We start from the raw sequence: 23,147 nt of genomic DNA, 5'->3' as shown, positions 1-23,147 counted from the left end.
CTGAAACCCCACAAGAAGGGAGCTGAAAACCAGGTGCTTTTATACCGTGTCAATTAATCAAACTGACGGTGTGCTTTAGTATAACTTGGGAGGCGGAACAGGAAGCAACTGGCTGTAGCTGGATGGATGTTCGTCTTGCCATGTGTGTGGCCTCTGATAACCCAACTTGGCCGATACTCTAAAAATCAAGCACCTGGCTTTGTATGTAACACTGGCAGCCCTACAGCAGGGTCAATGGCAGAGCTATTTTCAGAGGTGACTGGGAGTCAAGGCCTGTATTAGGGGTTATCGATAAGCAACAGACAAAATCAATTCTCTACTTGCAGGACGGCCTGACAATTTGGCCTCACCCCTACTATTCATCAGCTCACTAATCCCATGTTAAATATCTCCACATACCATTTCTACAAAACTAAACTGTTCACTTTTCTTTGAGTAACCTACATACTTCAGGTCCAGCATACATATACCGTTTATCTTCAGTTTACTACAGTCTGGGGCACATTCCTGATAATGTAACAGTTTTAAATGTGCCTAATAATGCAGCCAAAATACATTTGAATTCAATTTAAAAAACAAACAAAACAGCATTTTGGGTTTACATATACCAATGTCTCTCTGTACAGTATGGATAATCACTATCTGTTGGTCTATGCAGATAAAGCAGGTTCGTGTATGTATTAGCGAGTAACCAAATCCTTTCTCGCTGCACATTATAACTGCATAGCGACTTCCTTGGCTGATCGAGGCCAAGCTGAGAGCTGCGGAGGTCAGTTCTAGCTAAGCAGTCAGAAAGGCAGGTCCGTCAGCCACATCCATGAGCACCTGGTCGGACCATCTGCGGGAGATGACGTTCATTAAGTCATGAGTTCTCAGGACACCCTAGAAGCTGGGTTGGCTGTCGCCGGCCACATTCCGCCACCCGCGGGCTCACGGGGCACGCTCACACCTGCTGCCCTTTGTGACCCCCGTGCGAGAGCCGCCCCACCTCCCACGATGCGTCCGCTCCCGCCTACTGGGACCACCCAGAAGGCACGCGAGTGAAAACTCATTATCACTTTTCTCGTTCTCTTTAACACTAGAAAAACAAAGTCAGGATTGGTGGTCCCTTTGCGACAGGCACCCGGCGGACCAATCAGTTCACGCCGTCAAAGTTATACGATCACCTAATAACCTGCCCTGCTAGCTATTGCCAGCTTTTCAGCAAGTCAGTAACTGCAAACCAACGCAAAGCAAACCTAGCACGCGATTTTTTTTTTCTTGTAGTGTACAACATGTAGACATGTTGCCTTTCTCTATTCCGCCCTTTCGGTATCTACTGCTGTCTCATTCTTTATATAAAGACTAAAGGAGAATGTTAAAAAATAAACTTAAGCAGCTGTTCTTTCAGGAAGAAAAGCGTCACATTAGCAAATAATCCGCATTCTTCAGAATGCAGCTGTAGTGCAGAGAAACTGCTGATTTGCACAGAAAAAAAAAACATGGAGAAATGACTGAGCTCCGGCCAGGACCTTTCTGGAAAATAAAATGTTTTTCATTTCTGACAGAAATATGTGTGGCCTAGAGGGGGTGGTTTAGGAGCTGTAAGATAGAGGCAATAAACCTGTTCTGTCACATCTCAGCTTCGTTTGTGGGATTCATATGGAACGTGGTAATATGGAAGAGTTATGTGCATCACAGCCAATTAGAACGCAGAGTTAATTACTTCTTATGTAATATGCACACAGAGGTCCACCAGTGATAATTAAATATCGCTTCTACAAATTTATCTTGCTATGTAAACATTGGACGTTGATACCAGCGCAAAACGCGAACACAGGAAGTGTCCAAAAGTACAAACCAGAGTGAAGTCTGCGATTAGACAAGACTTTTAAAGCATTTACCATAATGCATGAATGCATGAAGAAAAAAATGTCTGGCTTCTGACTTGGCAGATTTGCCCACGTTCTATAAAGCTGTTTAAGAACCGCTTATAGACAGTACTTTTCACATTTTTCCACAGATTATCGATAAAATTTAAATGATGACCTCAACAAGGCCCCTCAAGGACACAGACCTTCTTATCCTGAATCCTTTGGATCATTGACACGCATTGCAGCATTTTCAATTGGCAAAATCTTACTATCAGTCAACAATCCAGAAAAATGGCCACTTATATTCACAACCTGAATATTCCCCAGCAAGGTGGATCAGTATATGACCTCTTGGCACTTGGAAGATGGTTTGAATCAAAGCAACAGTATTGTCATATATTTTTAAATTGCATCTTGCCTTTGGATAATTCTCTTTCTAGTGCAGAGCACTATTTCTGAGCAATGCTAAAGTTAACCATGCTGTAGTTAGCCGATATCACAAATATATAATAAAATAGTACAAATTTCTGACAAAGGGATCTTCTTACATTTGATCCATAGTGACACATGTCATCGGTATGGCTCCTAGTTCATGATGGTCTAGAGGCATGTCGAAGGTATTTCTATGGGCAACCACAGGAAGATGCAGACAGACAATTGGAGAAATGCTCAAAACCCCTTAACCTCGATCTCAAACAGAGGACCCTGGAAATCTATGAGAGGTGGGTCATTGGTCACAGTATCCCCTCACCGCAAACCTACTTTAAACCTATAATAATTGCTTAGAGGTGTGTGTGTGGGGGGGGGGGGGTGGGACTCTGACTTAACCCCTCCCCTAAGACATCGATGCCTTTCCCAGGTAAAGGAGAAAATACAACAACATTAAACCCCTTTCCCCACATTCATTCAAAACAACTGGACAGAAATGAGCAGTTCAGGTCCAGAGATAAAAGTCCGGATCAAGATTTTGTTTCAACCAACTGAGTATAAAGAGTCACAGTCACAGAGAACTCAACCGGTTGGTTGAAAAAAAACCTCGGTCTTCACTTTTACTCTCTAGACCTGAACTGCCCAATTCTGCACCTGGACCAGCCAATCTGAGGCTGCTAACGCCATTCCGTCACATTCTCAGCTCTGCTCATCGGGTATCATGGTGCATAGGAAAGTCAACGCTTTAAGTGATGGATGCCTCTACTGAAAATAATTTCCAAGTGGAAGGAGGGATAAGGAACTAACTAATGTTTGATTTAGAGCTGGATGAAAGTGCATCTGGAAGCAAAGGAGATGCCGGCAATGTAAGAGGCTGGCTGTGACCTCACACATATTCATTGCCCTTCCACTGTTGGACAGATTACTTCCACCTTGCCTTGCCAGTCACCCCCCCCACACCAAAACAACACTTCACTCTTGCTTCATTTACACCCATTGTGTTAACGTTAAAAAACTGCTGAAGAGTAAAGTGAATGCATTACTGGCCATATGAGATACAATGATTGAGCTTCCACTGCCCTTCTCTCCCTGGAATACCATTTTGTGTGGTTGGAGGCATTCCAAGGACATTTGTGTGAACTTTCGAAATCAATATAAACTGGAAAAACGCTCTACTGAAACCGAAGACAGCACTGACAAAGGGCCGCATGTTATTCCACAACATTTAGCTATTGTCGGCAGGAACGGTACAAGAGCGGAAAGGGAGGAATTCATTCGATAGACGATTTAAGACAATGAGGATTTTCAAATCTGCTTTTGTATCCTTGAAAATAACGAGAATGTGACTGATCTCGCAAATGACAAAGCAGCTACTATCTTAAGTGAAGGCGCACAGAGCTCACAATTAACACTTTTATTATTTTATTACCGGTGTGGAATTAAGATTAATTTCACAATATTATCGTAACCAATGAGCACAAGAAACATATGACGTAAACACCACTACATTATGGGTTTTATGTCTTTTCTGGGATAGCAACTCTGCCACTGTGAGCAGTGTGGATTACTGACTGTCCCAGTGTTTAGTTGATGAGAGAGCAGTACGCTAACGCGACGGTCCATTAACAAAAATGAAAGGTGTGATATGCCAAAGTACTTCGCTACCGCTAGCTGAAGGAGGTCGACAAAACGCTGCCGGTTATAGTGTTAAAACAAAGGGCTAAAGAATAAAAGCTCTTTGCAGTGACACACAAGCACTATTACATGTATATATAGTTTGAGATTTTCATAAACTATTCAGTATAAATACATTTAAAATAGCTGCAAGGTTAAAATATCAATGAATAGAAAGGAAAGGGGAGGGGTTAGGTTCCATAGCTGAACCCAAATCAGATCAGAATATGACAATCCTTCCCTTCATTTTCCCCTCATCATTTGCATGGGCTTTTCCAATTCATAGTCATGCCCTTTGAGTTACATAGTGCCTCTGTTCGATTTTAACTACCAATGGACTGCAAGACAGACAGCTCAGTATATGCTGGAATCTTTGCATGACTTAGTTATATAATGTGCTTTCTGGGGAAACCATCCACAATGCACCAGGCAGGTAGCAACAACAACAACAACAACCATCTAAGAGCTTAATTCTTAACCCTCAAAAACAATAATGTATTAATAAAAGAGAAAGACATTTTCCCAGAAGTGCATGAGACAGAAAGCAAATAAAAATGTACTTACCTGGATATTACCCATGGGGTCTGGATGTGGTGTAAGACTATCATGGAATTCATTGTAGAAATTACTAGATGGTATGTGAGTCTTTGGGAATATAAATTTTAGCTTCTTTTTAGCACTGTGTAAGAGCTTTTTATTGGCTACCTGTTGCATGTCCTAAGCATTATTATTTCTGGAATGGAAGAACATAATTAGAAAATGTTCTGTTGTAATACCAGCTTACAGCAAATTGAAAAACAAATGTTCTGTTATATGTAATATAAATAATTGTCTGTGTTTGCCATTTAACATGACTGTTGTTTTTTGATTTGTAGCTATCTGGAACAATTATAAAATAAAATTGTTAGACGGATAAAATTATTACGCTTCCCTTTATTTCGGCATCCTGTTGTCTACGTCCGTCATGCCTGAGCTGCTTGTGTTTGTGGTTGTAGGACGTAATCAGATAGAAGGTAACTGGCCTGGTTGTAGCATGTCTGAGCAAGAAGGTGCATCCAAACTACCATTTTTACCCGGTTATCGTTACAAAATGGTGTGGGTAGACTTTTTGCTAGTGTGGTCTTACAGCAGTGGTTCTGTGTAGATATTTTTGTGATACACATTTATGGGCAGGCGGGACAGGATTGTAAAAAAAAAAAAAAATCTCCGAATGCATCACTGTTGCTATACACCCCCACAAAAAATGTGTGTGGAGACTTCGCACACCCTCTTTGTACTCGCAAGAGGGTCCATTGGGTGATGCCATTTCTGTCGGCTATCCAGAATCAAGCCTTTCGGGCAAATCAACGAGTAGGAAATACTGGAAATTTCGAATCCCTGTGTTAATACCCCGAGACCAACATTCTGCCCTCTGTACCCTGATGCATATACCAAATGCATCCTGCCACTGGGGTTGGATTGCACTGACCTTGTTCGGATTAGCAGGAATAGATCAGTGGATGCGTATTATTCAAATGGCGTGATGATGTCATGTTCAAATATGAAAGAAAACCATTGTAAAAATGTAATCTCCACGCCCCCCCCCCCCCCCCCCGCAGTGAGAAAGCGTAATTCAGAGAGCGGCCGCCTCTCTGAAAACTACGTCTAAGCAGATGAGCCGATTTTCGATTTATTATGCTGATTGTTGGATTTGCGCCTTTCTGTCCATTCAGAATGTGTATCTCAGCACAAAGACGCAGAATGCTTCAGAATGCAATTGTTCTTGCATTCGTTTTGGACGCTAGCCTGAGCCTGTGGCTCGCTAGTCTGTGTTTTCGCCATAAAAAAAAGGTGTGACTCTGTACTCGAACCTCTTTCCATGATGCTTTTCAGGCAGAATCGCACGCCATATGGCCCGGCATCGACACACAGGTACAGAGGCACATGGGTTCATTTGATCTGTTTCCAGCGTTTAACCTTGAACCCTGACACCTGAATTAGACAAGGTGCCGTCAGGGATTTTGTTGTAGTAAAGTAACCCTTTTTCCTGGGGTATGGGGGTCACACTGAAACCCAGGAGGTTCTGCTAAAAAGGGCCTCGACTAAATTTGTTCAATTAAATTTAAACTTAGTGTTGCCACTCGTCCTGTACTTCAAAGGATCGTCCCATATTGAATAAAACGCCATGCTCCATTTCAGATCAGCATGGGACGCAATTTGGCCCATGTTTTTGCATACGGACCCCCCAACAATTTTTGAAACCTTTAACTCATCGGGTACCCCCGTCCTCTGGTTAGGGGGTGGAATGCTGAAGGTAGAGTTGCCTCCTGTCCTGTATACTATGGGATCGCCTCCTATTGAATAATAAAATGCAATATGGTATTTTAGATCAGATGTCTTGGTCTTGTCTCCTCCAGTTGCGTGGACCTGCCTCCTCTACAATCTGATTGGTTATCTCTCTAAGCCAATCATTTTCTCCTTCTGCCCTCAGAATATTTTTGCGTAAGTAAAACTCCCGCGAGTCTAATCTAAGTGAACTGAAATAGAGTGCAGTAATGCAAGCCTCAAATGATCCAGTCATACAGGAGTGGTGGATTGAAGATATGAAAACATGCAAAGACGTACACTAAAGTGATAAAGGGCAGAAGTGGTATAATTCATGAAAATATACGGCAGGAGGAGAGATTATGCCAGGCAAATTCACTCGGCTCCAAAAGATTCCTGAATGCCACAGTACACAAAGTGATTCCGCTGCCCTCTATTCAGTCTCTTCAGAGCTTACGAGAAGCGCTCCAATTGGCTGCCGCTCGGAGCGTGTTGCTGAGAATAGCCGCCACCCAACCCAGGGAGGCTGCCCCTTCACACCGTTACCACAGCAACCACTCCTAAGAATCACCAAAAGCATGTGTGCATCAGCTTTTTAAATAACAGAAACAGGGTGGGTGAACAAACTTGACAGTCCACATTTCTGAGACAGAATCCACACGCTGCTCAATTTCCTGTTACCGCTTTGCAGTAATTCCTTTGTGACACACCTTTCTAACAATCTCTCAGTTATGGTTCTACAAGCATTACACTATACAGTGCGTACACCTTATACGGTATACTAATGAAATAACATTAGCTGCTGAAATGCAACAGCAGCTGAAATGGACAAAAAAAAACAGGATGGTTTCACATTGATAGGATTATGACAGAGAGTTTTGTGTATATAATCAATTTAGCAGTTGACAGTGTTTTCAACCTCGATCGTCACACGTAATTGGCTCCTTACCGTGGCAGGTGAAGCACTTGACGTGGAAATGGGCGTTTTGGACGCGGACCACCTCACCCCTGCAGACCTCCTGGCAGCGGAAGCAGTGGATGACCGTGGAGCTGCGCCTGCTTCCCATGGGGCTGTGCTGGTAGGGCACTGCTGGGGACAGGAAGAACAGTTTCACACAGTTCCCACCTCCACGTGTCTATGTGCAGGCGGAACATGGGACAGTTTGCGTGTTTATGGGTGCGTTTGGGTGTTTGCATGTATGTCACAATCAATCATCTACTCGACTATATATATATGATGGAACCAACTGGTGTCCATCCATCCAAACATCCATTCATTTACATACCACTCCTTCAGTACAGGGTCGGGCCTATTTCTACTCACATGAAACACAGAAGGACTTGAATAAATTATTTGAAATGAAACATTTTACTTATTGAACTGCAGATTGACAGGTGACAGTCATTCACAGTGCGCAACGGTGCTAAACAATGTTCACATACAAAGCTATACAGACACTGTGAAGTATTCAGTCTGTCTCCTGCTGTCGCTCTGGCCCAGTTGAAGGCTTCCTGCTGTGCTTCCTCAGATGTTCTCTGACTACCGCAGTGGCTCTTTCTGTACCTCCTGCTTTTTATTATATTTGTCATATTTCAGATCCAGCCCACTTGATTCTATAATATCTAGAACTGACGAGTAGCTCATTTGTTTAATCGCATACTGGCGGCAAAGCAGAACACATAAAACTATTGGGATCCTTCAAAACCAGGTTTGGCAACCACCGCTCTGAGAACACACGCAGTGGGATTTATGTCACTAGATCAACTTTAAGGGAACAACCCAGACCATTATAGACTGACGCTGCTTTTACAGTCCAGGGTAAAGCCCCAGTGCCTGGGGAAGTTCTTGGACCACACCAGTAATTCCACTATTGGCTCCAAACCCTGGATCAACTAGCAGTCTTGGCACTAGTCGCTTGACTGCGCTGGCTGTTGAAGTATCAAAACATCAGGGATTCGAGTCCAAATATTGGTTGCAACATTCTGTCAGAAACAATCTTGTGTTGTTTATACGAGAGCTGGTCTTTTTATCAATGCAAACATTACGAAACGAATCTAAACGAAACAAATCTAAACGAAACGTTCTAAACGAAAGTTACGCTTGAGCACCTGTGCCTCTGACGTCGGCTAACATAAATCGAACGAATGGTTCCCTGTAAAGTCAGGGCAAACGGCAAGCACGCTTGGGAGGCTACTTCTCTCCCATTGCTGATTTTGCATATGCAGAACACAGTCATGGCTCCCTCAGTCGTCGGCTCCGCATCTGCCAGCCACACGCCTCTGGAATCGTCTGCCGTCTCGTCCAGAAAGCCGAAAGGGCTATTAAGGGGCACGGTGACGGGGGAGTTGAAAGACACGGCGGTTTGGAAACGGAAGGGAAGCGTGCAGCTCAGATGTGTCAGCCTGGTGCCAAGAAGACACATCTGTTTGGAGATCAAACATCTGTAAGTGAATATTCCGTGCATAATCGTAATATGGTCAATGGTATCGTCCGAGTAATGCCTGCAAGGCAATAAACAAAATGTGTTATGACTGATAAAATATACAGATATGGCAAACAGAATAATAAACCTTGCTAAAAATATAAACTTAAATGCTATTCTTTCAGTTGTATTGAGCTCATTTTAGTAGAGTTTTTTTCCCCCACAATGTAGCAGTTACTACAGTATTCAGTATTGTTCCCATTTGGGAACTGATTTCCTGCATTGTGCACGACAGAGGTAAACACTGTCTGCTTTTCACAGGCTGAGATGAATTCTGTGAAGAATTAATTACAAAAGACAATCATAGTTCTGAGACGATTTTTATATAAGGTGGCAACACTTTCTATGAATGCTATAAGAATCTATGAACACATTCACATTATAATGCATTCATAAAGCATTATAAACATGGATATAATATTAATATAAAAGCATGACACATTATAGTCATGTTTATTCATTATGAATGCTTCATGAATCTCCCATCTCATCTTGCACTATACATACCGTCATAATGCAGTACAAAGCATCCTGAACACCGACCGTTATAAGGCATTATGACAGTATCTATAGCGCATTATAGATGAGAGCTTCGTTGGAGATTATGAAGTATTATAATCAACAATTAAATGCCTAATGACTGTCAATTGAACAGGCCGTAATGGTTTATTAATTCTTAAACCAACCATTATAATGCATTATGATGGTATTTATAGTGCATTATAGATGAGAGCTTCATTGGCTCTTATGAAGTATTATAACACTATAATGCTTTATGATTATCAATTGAACAGGCCGTAATGCTTTATTAATTCTTGTACCAACCATTATAATGCACTATGAAGGTATCTATACTGCATTATAGATGACAGCTTTAAGTAAAATGTCACCATAAGGGTATCCCAACATGAAGCTGGCCTTGCGTGCACCACAGGAAGTTAAAAGCAGGGCCTTTTAATACGCCTCCCACCCCACGTCTGTAGCCCATTACCTTCTGAATTATATTTTTTCAGTTCCACTTGACATTGCACAGTTGGGCTCGGATTCATTCCCGGGGCCTACAGACTGTTACCTGAGGGATAATCTGCAGTAGCTGCATGATGTAATCCAATTAAGGCATTTAAAGATGGTATATATACCGAAACGATTCTAAAATTCCTGGATTTCTTCTCAACAACAAAACCAAAACTTCACCCTTAAGGGTGACTTATACTCCTGAATAGAATCCACGCCGTCGGTCGGGCGTAACCGCCTAGCCTACACTGTAGCCTGATGCACATCGCCCCAGGAATGTAGCTACAGGGGTCAGGCTACAGCGTGTGCGGCTGCCAATGGCGTGGATTCTGTGAAGGATCTTCTGCACGGTTTCTGATGCACAGGGCAGGGCTGCCAGCTCGCACCTTTCAGATTCTCACACCCACACAAGAAATCTTACGGCAAATCTATATTATTCCATTATGAACCTCAGATTAGCTACATGAAAAGCGTTGGAGTAGTTTGCAAACCGTATAGACTGTTTTCAAGGTAAAATAACTGCTATATACATGGAAAAGCTTGTGCAGGTTTGTGCAGACTTGTCCCGAATTGGATATCTTGTTGACGGACCTGCCGCACATCAATTCCTCAGCTCAGACATTGAAACAAATTCTGTTTGGTTCCCTTCAAGCTATCGCAGGCCACACTTTCACCATTTTATTCAGCAGTTAATGTCTTTGGAAGCATCTTTCTAAAACAAAAATATGCACGTCATGTTATCAATGGAATTATTTTGTCGAGATGAGGAGACGTCACCTTGGTCTTCTTAACCTGGTTTAATCAGGGCCAGGACCACTTTCCACTGAGCCTGAACCTCAATTACCACCAACTTCAATAGCCCTTGTGACTCCCTCCCAGACACCTGCTTCATAAACCCATCTAACGCAACACAAACAAGACCTGGCCTTTTGGCGTTATGTTACGTATTAACTTATCGCTAGATAAAAATATCGTAAGGCAAAAATGCATTTTAATAAGTACACCTAACCTAACAAACGTCATAGCCTAGCCTAACCCACCTTAAACATGCTTAGAACACTCACATTAGCCTACAGTCGGGCAAAATGATTAACACAAAGCCAAATTTATATAAAAAAAAAGTGTTGAATATTTCATGTAACTTAATGAATAATGTACCGAAAGTGAAAAAAAACAATGCAACTGGAATATCTATCGTAAAGTCAAAATATCGTAATACGGACCGTCGTAACCCAGAGAGCGTCTGCAGACTGTGTTTTTATTTTTTTTTCCTCCCCCCCCACCCCCCCCGGCAAAGTTGTTCATCATACACACAGACAGTACTAGGACACGATAACTTATCGGTGGGCAGGGGCACCCCCCCCCCCCCCCCCGAGTTATTCAGACCCAAATTAGGAGGATGTAGTTAAAACAGGAGGTGCAACTTCTGTGTCGTAATTGTTAGCATATACTTGACACAAAAAAAAAAAAAAGTATTTATACAACATTAAAGCCCAAAATAAAACGAGCTTAAGTCAGCAAATACAAGCATTCTGTTAACGCAGACTGGCTAATAACACTGGTGGCAGACAGAGCCAGGTCCTTCCGGTGCCTTTAGATGTTCTTGGATCTGCATGTCGACACCGTCAGCTGCACGATAAGAGCCGCAAGGCCTGAGCTGCCCTCTGCCCTCGGCCCTCTGCCCTCGGCCCTCTGCCCTCGGCCCTCGGCCCTCTTCCCTCGCGCCCTCTGCCCTCGGCCCTCTGCCCTCTGCCCTCGGCCCTCTTCCCTCTGCCCTCGGCCCTCTTCCCTCTGCCCTCGGCCCTCTGCCCTCTGCCCTCTGCCCTCTGCCCTCGGCCCTCTTCCCTCTGCCCTCGGCCCTCTTCCCTCTGCCCTCGGCCCTCTTCCCTCTGCCCTCGGCCCTCTTCCCTCTGCCCTCGGCCCTCTGCCCTCTGCCCTCGGCCCTCTTCCCTCTGCCCTCTGCCCTCGGCCCTCTGCCCTCGGCCCTCTGCCCTCTTCCCTCGCGCCCGACTTCAATCTGCTACGCAGCCAAGCGAAAGAGTCCTGAAGCTAGCATCCCAGTGGCAGAGGCTGGTTTCCATAACAGAAAAATGTCTCTGTGTTTGTCTGGGGGTGGGTGGGGGTGACTGCAATAAAAAACTAAAAGTACCAAAGGTCTTGTATTTGGTTTTGTTACTTATGGTTAAGGTTAGGGCTGGGTAGGGGTTAAGGGTGTCGTGGTTGTTGGGATTAGGGTTACAGTATGTCCATCGAAATGAATGCATAGTCCCCACAATGATATGAGTACAAATGTGTGTGTGTGTGTTTGTGTGTGTGTGTCTGTCTATCTGCCTATCTCTGTGTGTGTGTCTGTCTGTGCCTGTGTGTCTGTCTGTGTGCATGTATATCAGTGTGTGTGTGTGTGTGTCTGTCTGTCTATCTGCCTATCTCTGTGTGTGTGTCTGTCTGTGCCTGTGTGTCTGTCTGTGTGCATGTATATCAGTGTGTGTGTGTGTGTGTCTGTCTGCCCATCTCTGTGTCTGTCTATCTGTCTGTCTGTGATGTGTGTGTGTGTGTTTGTGTGTGTCTGTCTGCCTGCCCATCTCTGTGTCTGTCTATCTGTCTGTCTGTGACGTGTGTGTGTGTATTTATGTGCCAAAGCACGAAACGAGCTAAGAGCTTGCCGATTAGGTGGAACCGTCTGTCAGGTGCCGGCTTTGCCCGAGTTGCAGCTGCCGCTCCCGCAGAGCCGACGTGAAATCTGGTGTCAAACTTTCAGGGGTGAACACAAAACGCTGTGGCAGTCGCCCAACGGCGTGCTAATTCCGTGTGTTTTTGTACGCCTGCGTCTCCGTTGTCCGCGTCACCTTTCCGAAATCACGCCCCGGATCTCCTCGAGCGGAACGTGGCCGGAGAGGGGGCGCGGACCAACCAGGGCTGACATCTGACATCCCCGCTGGGCGCAGTGGCGTCGCAAGCTGCTCTCCTTGGCCTCCCTCTCACTGCGCTGGCACTGCGCGGCCGCAACCTTTACCGCGACGCGCCACCAAGCCGCCACGCAGTGCCGCGGCCTCACAGCGTCGCGCCGGTGATTCGGCACGCCGCCCCCGCGGCACTGCGTCCGTCGTTTCACAGCCGCGCCTCACTACACCCTCGCCGAGCTGCACCATGAATTCACCGCGTCACACTGCAGCTACTCCTCGTTTCTTGAAACCCTCGGCATGCGACATGCCGTGATCAACAGCGAATCCCACAGATAAGCATTCCGCCTCCGCTGTATGCAGTTAAAACGTTTTTTTTTACTAGAATAAGTCTTACACCATTACAGTCATACAACAGTGCAGCTATAAACCCAGATAACACCCTGTTTTACCTGAATAGCACCAATAAATATTTAGGTATACAAATGAATGATGCGAAAAAAGCAATATGTACTTAAATCTAAGATAATATGTCTTAAATTTTGTCTTTTAAGAACCATCTTCTATAGCCTCCTGAACTTAGCCTCCCACATAGCAAAACAGAACATCTCATGCTTCACGTATCAATTTTTATCATCAGACACAAATGAATATAATTAATTATCATGGCGAGATGCTTGCCGCAGTGCACCCTGGGAGAAAACATAGTAGTAATTTCAGAGACAGATGAACATGCCTCTGATTTCCCCGTCACGCCCCTAGAACAACACTGGCGAGAAAAAACATTAAAGATGCAGTTTTGCATGCGTGCATTTCAGCAACTTATATAGCTGTGCACATGGACACACAGGTGCATGCAACAGCACCAACCCTGGCCTGTAATATGATGATAGGAACCTTTGTGTTTCTCCAAGTCTGTTTAATCGGCGTCACTGCATGCAATAAAAAGAGAGAGAAAGGGGGGTGAAGGGAAGATTCATAATCCCTCCATTCACAACTGCAGGAGGTCATGTTTGACTGGGATGCCCTCCAATGCAGTCTGTGCAGAGGGAAGCATGGTTTAAAAAAGAAGAACTGCTACACCCAGAATGCCTATTTGCCAGGGTGCAACGAAAACCGCGCTTACATAATGAAACCTCAGAGGACCGGAGAGACCAGGGGAGAGTCTATTCGCGGGTGGGGAATCAGGTGGCGTGCTGATTGGTGGAGGGGCCGGGGGGAGTTGCCAAAAGCACCGCATGTCGCACCCATATGGAGGCCTGCGATTCGGGCAGCGGTCCGAAAGGGACATCAGGAAACGGCAGCAAACATGGATGGAAACCGGCGGATTGTTTCGGGATGAGATAAGCAAGTGACGAGGAGGCTAAAAAAAGATAAGATCGTTTAAAGAAGAGATAAATTTAACGACAAAAAAATAATTTGTCACTCAGTTTTTTTTCCCGACGCTGTCCTGAAAAATGCATAATGAGCCTTAAAACCGGTCTGGAAATAAGCACAATGTCTTTCAGGGTTAATGTTGATCTGATAGGTAAAATAAAACAGGCTTTGGTACATGTGTCGTGTATCGGGAGAGCCGACAGTGAGGTTGAGGGCGGAGTCTTAATGGAGGAGGGTCCAAGCTATGGGGAGCTGGTGCTGACGGTGGGGCTGCACAGAGGTAGAGAGTTCAGGCCCAGACAGTACAAATCCAGACCACGGTTTTGCTTCAACCAACCAGTTGAGTATAAAGAGCCACACTGACAGAGTATCCAATCGGCTGGTTGAAACAAAACCTTGGTCTGGATTTGTGTTCCCTGCACCTGAACTTTCCATCTCCGGTACTACATGCCGGCGCTTTGCTCGGATCTTCCACGAGAGGCTGCGGAAGGCCTGCCGGAGCTGAGACGCAGGGCGGGCGAGGGACAGAATGTGGGGGAGGGTCGGGGACGTCCATTCAGCCGCAAGCTGGGAGCACTGGGCCGTGCGAAATGAGGTCTGCTTAGAAAGGGCAGCCCTGGGGACCCCGAGGCTGAACCTGCATGATGAGACTGTCACCCGCCATCAGCAGGGACCTGCGTCTGACTTTACGCTTCTGACGTGTTCCCTCTTGCCGCAACACCAGGCTGCAATTTGCATCCATGATGGTTTTCTTGGCTCTCCGCGGGGACCGGCCCGCCCCCTCCATCACCCACTTCCCAACACTCCGGTTATCCAAATAGGGATATCATTTCCATTAGCCGGAAGAGGGAGGGGAAAATCAAGACAACAGGCCAGACGGTCCTGGCAGCACTCGTAATGGCCTCTGTGATACGGGCTGACAGCTCCGTTATGACAGAGCCGCGTCCTCAGCCCAGCACTGGGCTGCCTTTTTAATTCCCTCCTAAACTCTAATCAGACCTGCAATGTGTTTAGATATCTGTGACTGCCTGATTAGAGGCTGTCAAGGACACTCTGTAATAAAGCATCCAGGCTTGAAGCGGAGGAACAGAGTCCCTTTGCAAAAATAACATGCCTAGTCTGGAGTAGGAGGTAACCGAAATGTAGCGTTATCCAGATCATGTGACCGGCAATAAAATGAACAGTAAATCAGCTTGCTGCTTTCGAGCTGCCGGAGAGACTCGAAAGCGATCAATGGCAGCGGACTAGAGTAACATGACTACCACGTAATAAGGTCGCTAATATTCTTTGCGTAGAAGGGCGTCTTGGAGGTCATGAGTTTTCCCGGGAGGTCAGACAGCTGATTGGTGAGCTGAGAGTGAGGCCCGAGCTTCACCGATCTTCTGTCACTGCCTGTGACATGAGTCCGACTCCCGCTCCGATGCGCATGTAAAGCAGAGGTCAAGGGGCCGAGCGCTCTGAGGGGAGCGAGCAGCCGTCCGGTATGTCCGTGAAACGCCTCTGCGTCAGATTCACAGCGAAAAGCCTCACAGTCTGGCTTTTATCAGACTTTGTACATCAGCACGTACAGGAATATGGGCGGAAATATGGCTAGTAAATGCAATATATACATACTTGAGAAACCCAAGACCACAGCAGAAACAAATAAATGGGTTCTGGGCTGTTGCTGATTAAGAACGCAGGGTAGGGCAGAGTTAATGAGAAAATTTAATAAGAAACTTCTAGCGATCTTTCCACAGAGGGGTGTCTGCTAAAGTTTCCCGGGAAGTAAATGAACCCAAGCAGGGATTGCGGATGACGACCGAGCAAAGTCCTGTGAGTTTTACTGAAACTACAGTACAGTACAGAAGCTCCTCTACTTACGAACTTTCAGACATACGAACGAAGAGGACTGTAAGTCCAACTTGTGTTCATTGGGCTCCCGTTTCCCGTCCGCAACACCAATTCCGCCTGGTACGACCTCTGACCGCTACTCCCGCCGCGCAGCTGCGTAGCGTGCGAACGCCCAGCATCCTAACTCTTTGTACTTGCATATACAATTAAAATGATGTTGAATAACGACTCACGAACATTTCAAGTTCCGAGCGGCCGTTGGGAACGTATCTCAGGTGTAAGTAGTGGAGCGTGTTTACTAAAAATGCTCCCAACCAGAGCGAAGACTCTTAAACTGGTTACACCTGAGTGGGCCCATAACTCGAAAATGTGGGGTGGCTCAAAAATACTAGACAACTAGCTGCCCAGCCCCTTCAGCAGGGTTTCCCAATCCGGTCCCACAGATGGTCCACATTTTTGCTCGCTCCAAGCCCCCTGTCAGACAGTCCACATTTTTGCTCCCTACTGGGAGCTGGGAGGGAGCAAAAATGTAGACCATCTGTGGGTCTCTGAGGACTGTATTGGGAAACAGTGCTCTACAGTAAGCAATCTAGAATGCTGCCCCTGTCCTGTGTATGTGGAGTTTGCATTTAGTTAGGCGTGTAGTTATGCTAACTGGCACCTCTAAACTGCCCAAAGTTTTTGATTGCAAGTGTGTGCATATGCCCAGTCCAAAGTGCCCAAGCCTAGTGTGCTGTCCTGTCTGGAAAAGGCAACATGGGTGACTTTAATGTTTAGCTACATGCTAACGTTAATATCGACTACATTGTATTAGGATTCAAATGAGAAAAAACAACAGGCTTTTCTTATTGCATTTTTACGCTATGCTCGCCCACATCGCCCCCGGAGAGTCACCTGGTCAAGACTAGTTCCACACTAGAGCTGGGGGGGGTGGGCATGGGAGAGGACAGCCACGGTGTGAATCCCCTGGAGCCATGGGGCAGTTTACTGGAGAACCAAAGCAGAGCGACATGCCAGCGATGCCGAATTTAACCTGCCCAACTTGGCAAAAAAACATCCACAAATGAACAATTTTTTCGAGGGCTACAAAATCCAGTTGGGCCCAGTGTCCTGGCAGATATGCAACATGACAAAATGGCCGACCCCTAGAGACAGACCCAGCCGCTAATGGATCTGGATGGTACTATCTAATGCTTAATGGAAATCTCACAGACCGTTGGAGCTTGTACACTGGGGCGCCATGTGGGGGGCAGGGCTGGGGGGGGGGGGGCTGGTAAAGTTAGGATGATTCCAAGGGCTCCTCAGTGACGGGGGCCCTAAAAAATTTTGAACATAGTTGGATTGGTCTGGGGTTAGAGGCCCAAAATTTCTAGTGCCCCCCCCCCCCCCCCCCCCCGTTTGTACACTGATTATCTTCAAGCCCCCCATCCAGCCATCGTAGCGGTCAAACGAGCCTAAAAATAAGTCTGCATTAACCAATACATAAAGTTTCATAATAAAACGCGCTTTTGCTGAATCCGAGGGGATACAAATTGAGTTTATGCAGCCTATTCTATGCTGGACAATTCATTCGTAATTTACTAAACGTACCATCAAAAAGAGCAGATAATGAAAAATGCTCCACCCTTGACGTTCCTTTGGCCTCGGCTACTGGTCTGATTTCACACAATGACATTCCTTACGTTCTTTACCAAAGATGAGGACCACCTGGTAATCCATCCATCCATACATACATACATTTTCTGTACCCACTCAGGGTCGCGGGGATCGGAAGCCTATCCTGGAAGCTATGGGCGCAAGGCAGGGAACAACCCAGGATGGGGTGCCGACTGGTGTAGCAATTCTAGATTGCATTCAGCAGGTGTGGCTATTTAATTCAATTATTTGAGTTACTGAGAGACCAGCGCTGCTGTTTCACACCTCCAGTCTATCTGTCGGCATGGACCTTGTATGTCCTTCTACCCATATTGTGCTCTGGGCAGTCAGGTTTCATCCCACAGCCCTAAGACATACAGTTACGCTAACAGGTGTCTGGAGGTCGCCCGTAGAGTGTGACCTGGGATGTGAGTGTGTGTGTCTGGGGAGGCAAGGGCCCCCCATGTAAGGCGTACCTGTACCACCTGGAACAAAATCCAGGTTCTCTGACACTACTGACCAGGATAAGCGCTTAGAATATGAGTGATCTACACCTCGTGCAGGATTATTAATCAAGTGTATACTTTGCTATTAATCAAGTGTATACTTTGCTATTACTCAAGCATATACTTCGCTATTAATCAAGTATATACTTTGCTATTAATCAAGTGTATACTTTGCTGTTAATCAAGCGTATACTTTGCTATTAATCAAGCGTATACTTTGCTATTACTCAAGCATATACTTCGCTATTAATCAAGTATATACTTTGCTATAAATCAAGTGTATACTTTGCTGTTAATCAAGCGTATACTTTGCTATTAATCAAGCGTATACTTTGCTATTACTCAAGCATATACTTCGCTATTAATCAAGTATATACTTTGCTATTACTCAAGCATATACTTCGCTATTAATCAAGTATATACTTTGCTATTACTCAAGCATATACTTCGCTATTAATCAAGTATATACTTCGCTATTAATCAAGCATATACTTTGCTATTACTCAAGCATATACTTCGCTATTAATCAAGTATATACTTTGCTATTACTCAAGCATATACTTCGCTATTAATCAAGTATGTACTTTGCTATTAATCAAGTGTATACTTTGCTATTAATCAAGCGTATACTTTGCTATTAATCAAGCGTATACTTTGCTATTAATCAAGCGTATACTTTGCTATTAATCAAGTGTATACATTGCTTGCATCTTCTCTTCTGACCAATAGTTTCAGTCCAGATTAGTCTGCGATTAAGAACGACCTGCTTAAAAACAGAGAATGCTCCGTGTTTGGTTCTGTGTGGAAATTGTAAGACGCCTCCCTGTGCAGAATTATTAAGCAAATTATTATTACTAATAAATTAGGGCAAAACAAAGGACCTTACAGAGAGCAGGGTGGAAAAAAAATAGTACAGCGCCTGTCAGAGTGATGCAAAGCAATCCGATCAGCGCATAATCGAGTGTTTTGTGGACGACAGGCAGCGAAGACGGAAGAAGCATTCTGAGTGGAATCCGGAAGTACGAGGCGGAGGGCGCTACGTGACATAGTCACAAAGACACATGTCACATGATGCATAACTTCCACTCAACAAGGCACGCAGGGAGCAACATTAAGAATGGGCACGGACACGTCGCGAGGCTGAATTTACATATGGTTTGTGGACAGATGAGATGAGAGTGGCTCTTGATGGAGCAGGTAGATGGGCCAGTGGATGGACGCCTTCTTCAGGCACCAGCAAAGTGGTGCAGCAGTGATGTTGTGGGCTGCAGTTATCAGAGATGAACTTGTAAGACCTTTCTGACTTGCACTGACCCTAAGAAAATTAGTCCATTTCTCCCAAATTCAAAGATACTTTCTTCAAACACTGGTACAGGAAGGAGTCAGCAGCCTTCAAAAAGGTTATGATATTCCTGCAGGATAATGCCCCTTCCATGCATCAAAGTCTTCCATAGATTGGCCAAGAAAGGCTTGAAAGGTGATTGAATAATGACCTGGTGCCCTTCACTACCTGACTTAACCCTCACTGAGAACTACTGGGCCTTATTAAAGTGTGAGATTTTCCAAGGTAGCAAGCAGCTCACTTCTCAGAGCCGCCTCTAGGAGGCGGTACTAACCGCCTCAGCCAATGCAGGATGGCATCAAACCAACAACCTGACTGGTTTAATGGACAACAGACTCATGGTGGTCATTGAGAAGGAAGGTTGCCATTACTGGACATTAAACTCAGCAATGTGGCCTGCACAGAATGACTGATACTTTGTCATTCTTTATGCAGACTGAATAAATAGTTTTTATTTTTATTTCTGCCGATTGCGAAGAGGTAAAAATCCAGCCACTTTATGATTTTCTAACAATTCTGCCCACTAATAGTGAAGTGTTTTTCTTCTATTTTTGTTTGAGACAGAAAATTTTAACATTTTCTCCCTGCATCCTTAAATAAATTTACTCAGAGCAAAAGAAACCTTCTGAATTTACTTGCATAAATCTGACGCCTAAGTTTTGGTAAAAATTCACTCCATGAATAGTACTTGCCTAGTGATTTGGCACTTATGAATGAAATAGGATTAACTATATGGGCATCTGAGCACGTCTGTGGGGCGGGAAGGGGGTTAGGGTTAGGCTTAGGGTGATGGTTAGGCTTTGAATTAGGCTTAGGCATGAAGTTGAATTAAAGTTGTTCATTTCCGAATTTTGCGAGCCGCCACTCATGTCCGTTCCTTCCTGATGTGACATCATCTGCACTGTTGCTCAGGGTCATTAACACTATTAATCCAGCCCTGCTGAAAAAAACCTGAATTTTAGTTGTGTATTAGTTTCCTAAATGAATGTTCAGCTGTTTATGTGAGTATTTTTTTCCCAAAAATTAAGTACAAAATTGAATATGAACACAAATAGTTGATTTATCAGCTTCTACCTGTAGGCTCATTATCTGCGGTTATCTTATTGACATTTACGACCTTAACATTATTGACAGCTCTATCGAAAGCAGCACGTAAGTTGCGAAAAGCCTTGGGATTTGATCCCATGACCTTCTGGATACAGACACAGAGCCCTAAACCACCTCATCAGACGTCAAAACCCGATGAAAGAAGAGATTATGAGGAGGTGGAGGCACAGGATTTGTGAGGCATGTGCAATATTTGAGGCTATAAATTTTTAGCTGCTATTAAGAACTTCCCTAACAAACCTCCTTTCTTTACGTCATTAATATCACTTCACTCCCACTATTAGCTTTTGAGAGATTAAAGCAGGAGTACTGGCAGGTACATCATGTCTTCCAGGAATACAAATATGAGTCCCTTACAACTGCTCACCTACACCATCCAAACATCCATGCGTGGTTCACTTCTCCAGATTATAAAGGCCGGGCTGCATTGCATATGTCTGTATGTTTTAGAAGAGGCCTTAAATGGGGAATGTTCCCCATTATTAAAGGACAACAGTTTGGAAATCCACGTCTTGTGAGCCGTTGGCGTCTCATAATGCCCACAAACTCTTAATATTCTTCCCTCATCTCCACACTTCAAGGTCTTTGACTGTCGGATGTGTGTCGCCACCCTAAATTATCGCTCCGTACTTGACTTATCTCCGCTGACACTCGCCGAGCCTCCTTGGGAATTCTACAAACACGGCCAACTTTCTCAGGCTAAATCCACACTCTGGGATGGGGGGGGGGGGGGCGGGGGGGGGGGGGGGGGGGGGGACTGGAGGTGGGGGGTGCCATCTGACATCTATCAGAATGCCCAGTTGATCTGTCCGCCTGCATCCCGAAGTGTGAAATTGTGTCATTTTCAAGCGGAAGATTCCTCACTTCCTCACGTGAAGCATTGAAGCGTAATTGCAAAATGCCCTTCAATGTTAATACCGCTAAACGGACACACCTCACATCAGTGCGGTCACCCGCATTTAAATTATCTGCACTATCGTTAGTGATTAAGTATTGCAACTTGTGCTATAAATTGAATGATGAGTGCAGTTTCATCACCGTGGACCCGTCACCTCTACATTGACCTCTACTCTACAATGCAGGGAAGGTTTCAATGTCATTTTAATTCCCGATATAGCTCCCCCTTAACTGAACTACCCCTCTCATTGGTACTAGGACAACCCATATGGCTACAGCATGCTGCACATCTAGTAAACCACAAAATGCTCAGCTTAATGGATCCAGCATGCAGACGTATTAAACAAGCCGCACGTCTCGGTCTTCGGGTAGAGAAAAACACCCCCGCGTCTCTCCGCCTAGACAGAATCAAATGACTCACGTAGAAAGTTAACTCACGTCATAAAGTCATACCGCTAGAGCTTGCAGACCAACGTTTAGTGATTCCAATATGTAATTAAATGGCAGTATTGATAAACTCCTTAATTGGCTTATCTTGTTATAAGGGGCACGATACATAAAACAAATTCAACTTAACGTGTCTTCCATCATCACAACAAGGGCCGAGAGAAAACAGGTCCAAACCGCACTACCTTTCTGTCAAAATGTTGACTTATCACTTATAAGTAACCGATTGATTGAGTTTTATTTAAACTCCACTCTAATTAATACTGTTACTTTGTAACGAAGCGCACCACGTGGCCAACACAGTATTTTTGCTTGAGCACTGGGGCGACATTTCGTATAGATGGTCACCAAATCGAGCACTATCACATCTCCACCTGATACAGTGCCTCCCCAAAAAGACACGGACTAACAGCGTTTGGCAATCGCTTAAATTTTAGCAGTCCGACGAAGCAAATTTCAAAGAATTATGCTGGTGAATAAAGGTGACGAGTGGCCAGTGACTGGCAAAAATACAACTGGATAACAGGGCCTTTGTGAGTTTTGAAGGTTTGTCCAGATATAGGCTACACTGTACACTGCACATCATTCGATGTTCTGCCTCCCTGTTTTAGTGACAGTTGACAGTGTAGCATAAAGTTGGCGCATATCACTTATAACCGAACAACAAAAACGCATTTGAAGTCCATTAGTGTGAAAGCAAATTATTAACATGTAGTCGACCATCCAATTCATTTTATGCATAATCACAGAAACGTAAGAAGCCACATTTGGCATATTATAATAGAATAAAGAAACTACCTTAAAAATCGATTCCAAATAAACTTATCAACAGCAGATCAGATTATGTAGTACTTTCCTTTATAGACCAACTGCCCAAAAGCGAAACGAGCACGCTAAATACACACACGAAAATTCCTCACCTTAAATATTAAAGCATCGCTATGACTAAAATAAAATTATATATTTTTTATATGTGATGGTAAAATCCTATATGGCTTTTTGCTGACGGACTTAACATAAAATAGGTTCACGTTTAAAGGCGATCCATGTTAATCCATGATTTATACATGAGCAGAAGAAGCAGGCAGTACTTACCACTACTACTCATGATGCGAGGTTACCGGCGTGTATGGAAATCCTCGATTACCAAAAAAAATAATTAAAATAAAAGAAAAACAGCCACCCCCTAAAAATATAAAACACGGAATTCAAATTGTTATTAATTCCGCGCTTAATATTTCGGTCGCTGATGGTATCAGTCTTGTTCAATAATGAGCCTGCAATTTCCCGGTGTTTAGCAGGGTGTCATTCACTACGGCGCTGGGTCTCCACGTGAAAAAAGGCGA

At 44.6% G+C, this 23,147-nt stretch overlaps 1 protein-coding gene across 1 annotated transcript in view; it reads right to left on the bottom strand.

The window, feature by feature from the left end:
- Window positions 1–23,147, bottom strand: part of LOC125719904 (actin-binding LIM protein 3-like) — a 72,361-nt gene that overhangs the window by 36,688 nt on the left and 12,526 nt on the right. Inside the window, exon 3 of the mRNA XM_048994750.1 lies at window positions 7,210–7,347. Coding sequence (XP_048850707.1) covers window positions 7,210–7,347 — 138 coding nt within the window. The remainder of the gene's footprint in view (window positions 1–7,209; window positions 7,348–23,147) is intronic.

Source organism: Brienomyrus brachyistius, chromosome 24, assembly GCF_023856365.1.
Source record: "Brienomyrus brachyistius isolate T26 chromosome 24, BBRACH_0.4, whole genome shotgun sequence".
NCBI classification, from domain to species: Eukaryota; Metazoa; Chordata; class Actinopteri; order Osteoglossiformes; family Mormyridae; genus Brienomyrus; species Brienomyrus brachyistius.
The sequence above is the reverse complement of the archived record's forward strand: the minus strand, read 5'-3'. Positions and strand labels throughout refer to the sequence as shown.